A 2223-nucleotide genomic window follows, 5' to 3' on the forward strand; every position below is an offset into this window, starting at 1 on the left:
GGATCCAACTGTATATGCTTGTTTGAATCTTCTGACATGTGTTGCAAATATTCCTTATGAAAGTTTTCATCTTTGGGGGAACCTTGTGCCATTAATTGACCTTCTTTCATCACAACAACATGATCGGCAAAATTACAGAACTGTAATTGATGAGTTACAAGGATTCGAGTTTTGTTTGCCAAATATCCACAAATGCAGTGATGAAAAACGCTCGTCCTAACATTGGGATCTAACGCAGAGAGTACGTCATCTAAAAGGTAGACATCTGCATCGGAATAGAGAGCTCTGGCCAAAGCCACCCTCTGTTTTTGCCCTCCAGAAAGCATGGAACCTTTCTGACCGACCATGTATCTATCTCCACATTCTAATGATTTCAAATCAGTGCCTAGACAACAGCTTTCGATGACTCTATTATATTTGTCTTCATCAAGTGGATTTCCAAAGAGAATGTTGTCTCTAATGGTGGCATCCTTGAGCTATGCTTGTTGAGGAACATATGCCAATGTTCCTCCCAATGTAATTGTTCCATGTTGTTCTTTTCATTTCACCCAATAGGGCGGAGAGTAGTGAGGATTTTCCACAACCAAGAGAACCAACCACGACTACTAACGAACCCTTCCTTATATTGAGGTTAATATTCATCAATGAAAATGTCTTGCATATGGAAACTTTGTCAACCGATGAATGACCACTACTGGTGTCAACTAATTGATGTTGTTCGGACTCTTTCTCAATAGCATTAGTATTGAGGGATGGTTCACATATTGCAACGCTTTTCTTCCCATGAGAAAGAGCCTCTTTCACTTGTATTGCATATTCTGACTCCTCAGTCAATACTTGAATTTCTTCAACATTTTCTGCAGTAAGAAAACGCTCTATTCTATCTTAAGCTAATTTTTGCTTCAACAAAGGAAGCCAATAATGAAGGAAAGAATGTAGTGGGTGCTTTAAGCAGATTGATATAAGACAAGCATGTGAAAATGATTTTTGGTTCCAGAGAGTTGTAAATAGAATACACGGCAAGTGATATAATTGCAACAAATATTGGAATAACTCGCATAAGACTGTTGGTAAAACAATTAGCAAGCATGACTTGAGTGTTTTTCCACATTTCAGATTTCCTAATCTGTGATATCTTATCGACAAAAGCTGATTCCCAAACATTCAATTTGATGGTCCTAATGCCATTAATGACTTCACTCAAGACTGCTCTTTCTTTGAGCGGAAATGAGCAAGGCCGATCTCCTAATTCTTCTTACTGCTCGAGTAATGAGCCAACATATTGGCACAACCACAACAATGATTGAAAATCCAGTCAATGCAGGCCAACCAAGCATGATCACCAACATGGTCACAGAAACAACAATCTGCAAAACACAACTCCAAGTCATGTGCAGATTCTTGACGAGACCACCAATCTTGACAGAGTCAGTCGTCATGTATGTGATAATGTGTCCATTATTGAAATTCTTCTTTACGACAGGGCTCAAAGAAAGAGTCTTTCGATAAACAGCGGTCATTAGAGCTGTGATAATTTCTCCTTCCTTGAGTCATTACAACAAAAAGTATTGTTGCAGAAAAATAGCACCAATCAATTGCAAAAGAAATAACGATATTGCAAGAAAATAGCCCCAAAACACCGAAGAGTTTTTCTCCTTCTCTTATATGACCTACAATCCACTGTACAAACATGGGACTAACCAACTGAGTGATGTCATAAATGATTTTCAAGAATCCAGCCAAATAGAAACGACGACCGAAAACTTTATGAATGACTTTTAAAAGTTTTGAGTTGCTCCGATTGGAAGATGTAACTGCTGATTCCCATTCATTTTGAAAAGAAGATGAAATATGTGCAGCTTTCTCTTCGCTTCTCAATCCATAGAGGTCAGTCATTTCAAGAACTTTTTCAGATCCAAGTTTTATCAAATCGTTGAAATACCAAATGTCAATCTGGAAAATATATTTGCATTTTCCTCAGGACATGAGCTGACATGGAGTAATTAGAAATGATGAATCAAGACAGTACCTACAGTTGTGTTTGATCGCCAATTGTGATTTCTGGTTGTTGAGAAGTCATTCGTCAATTTTTTTTTGTGTTGAAAAGTCGCATAAGAGGACAAGGAAGGAATTGAAATTTCATTACCAATTAGAAATTCCTTTCTAAAAAGTGACAAAAAGGAAGATCTTTTTGGAAAAGGGAATTGGAATTTTCTGCTCGCA

The 2223-nt window shown here is 37.6% G+C and overlaps 1 protein-coding gene across 1 annotated transcript in view; it reads right to left on the reverse strand.

The window, feature by feature from the left end:
• The window catches only part of FDP41_009549 (uncharacterized protein), a gene marked incomplete at both ends in the record, with an annotated part of 726 nt that extends 379 nt beyond the window's left edge, over positions 1-347 (reverse strand). The window contains one exon of the mRNA XM_044713519.1: positions 1-347. This exon is cut by the window's left edge and continues 379 nt beyond it. Coding sequence (XP_044556856.1) covers positions 1-347 — 347 coding nt within the window.
• Positions 348-2223: the final 1876 nt, after the last annotated feature.

This window comes from Naegleria fowleri, assembly GCF_008403515.1.
Source record: "Naegleria fowleri strain ATCC 30894 chromosome Unknown tig71, whole genome shotgun sequence".
Taxonomy (NCBI): domain Eukaryota; phylum Heterolobosea; class Eutetramitea; order Acrasida; family Naegleriidae; genus Naegleria; species Naegleria fowleri.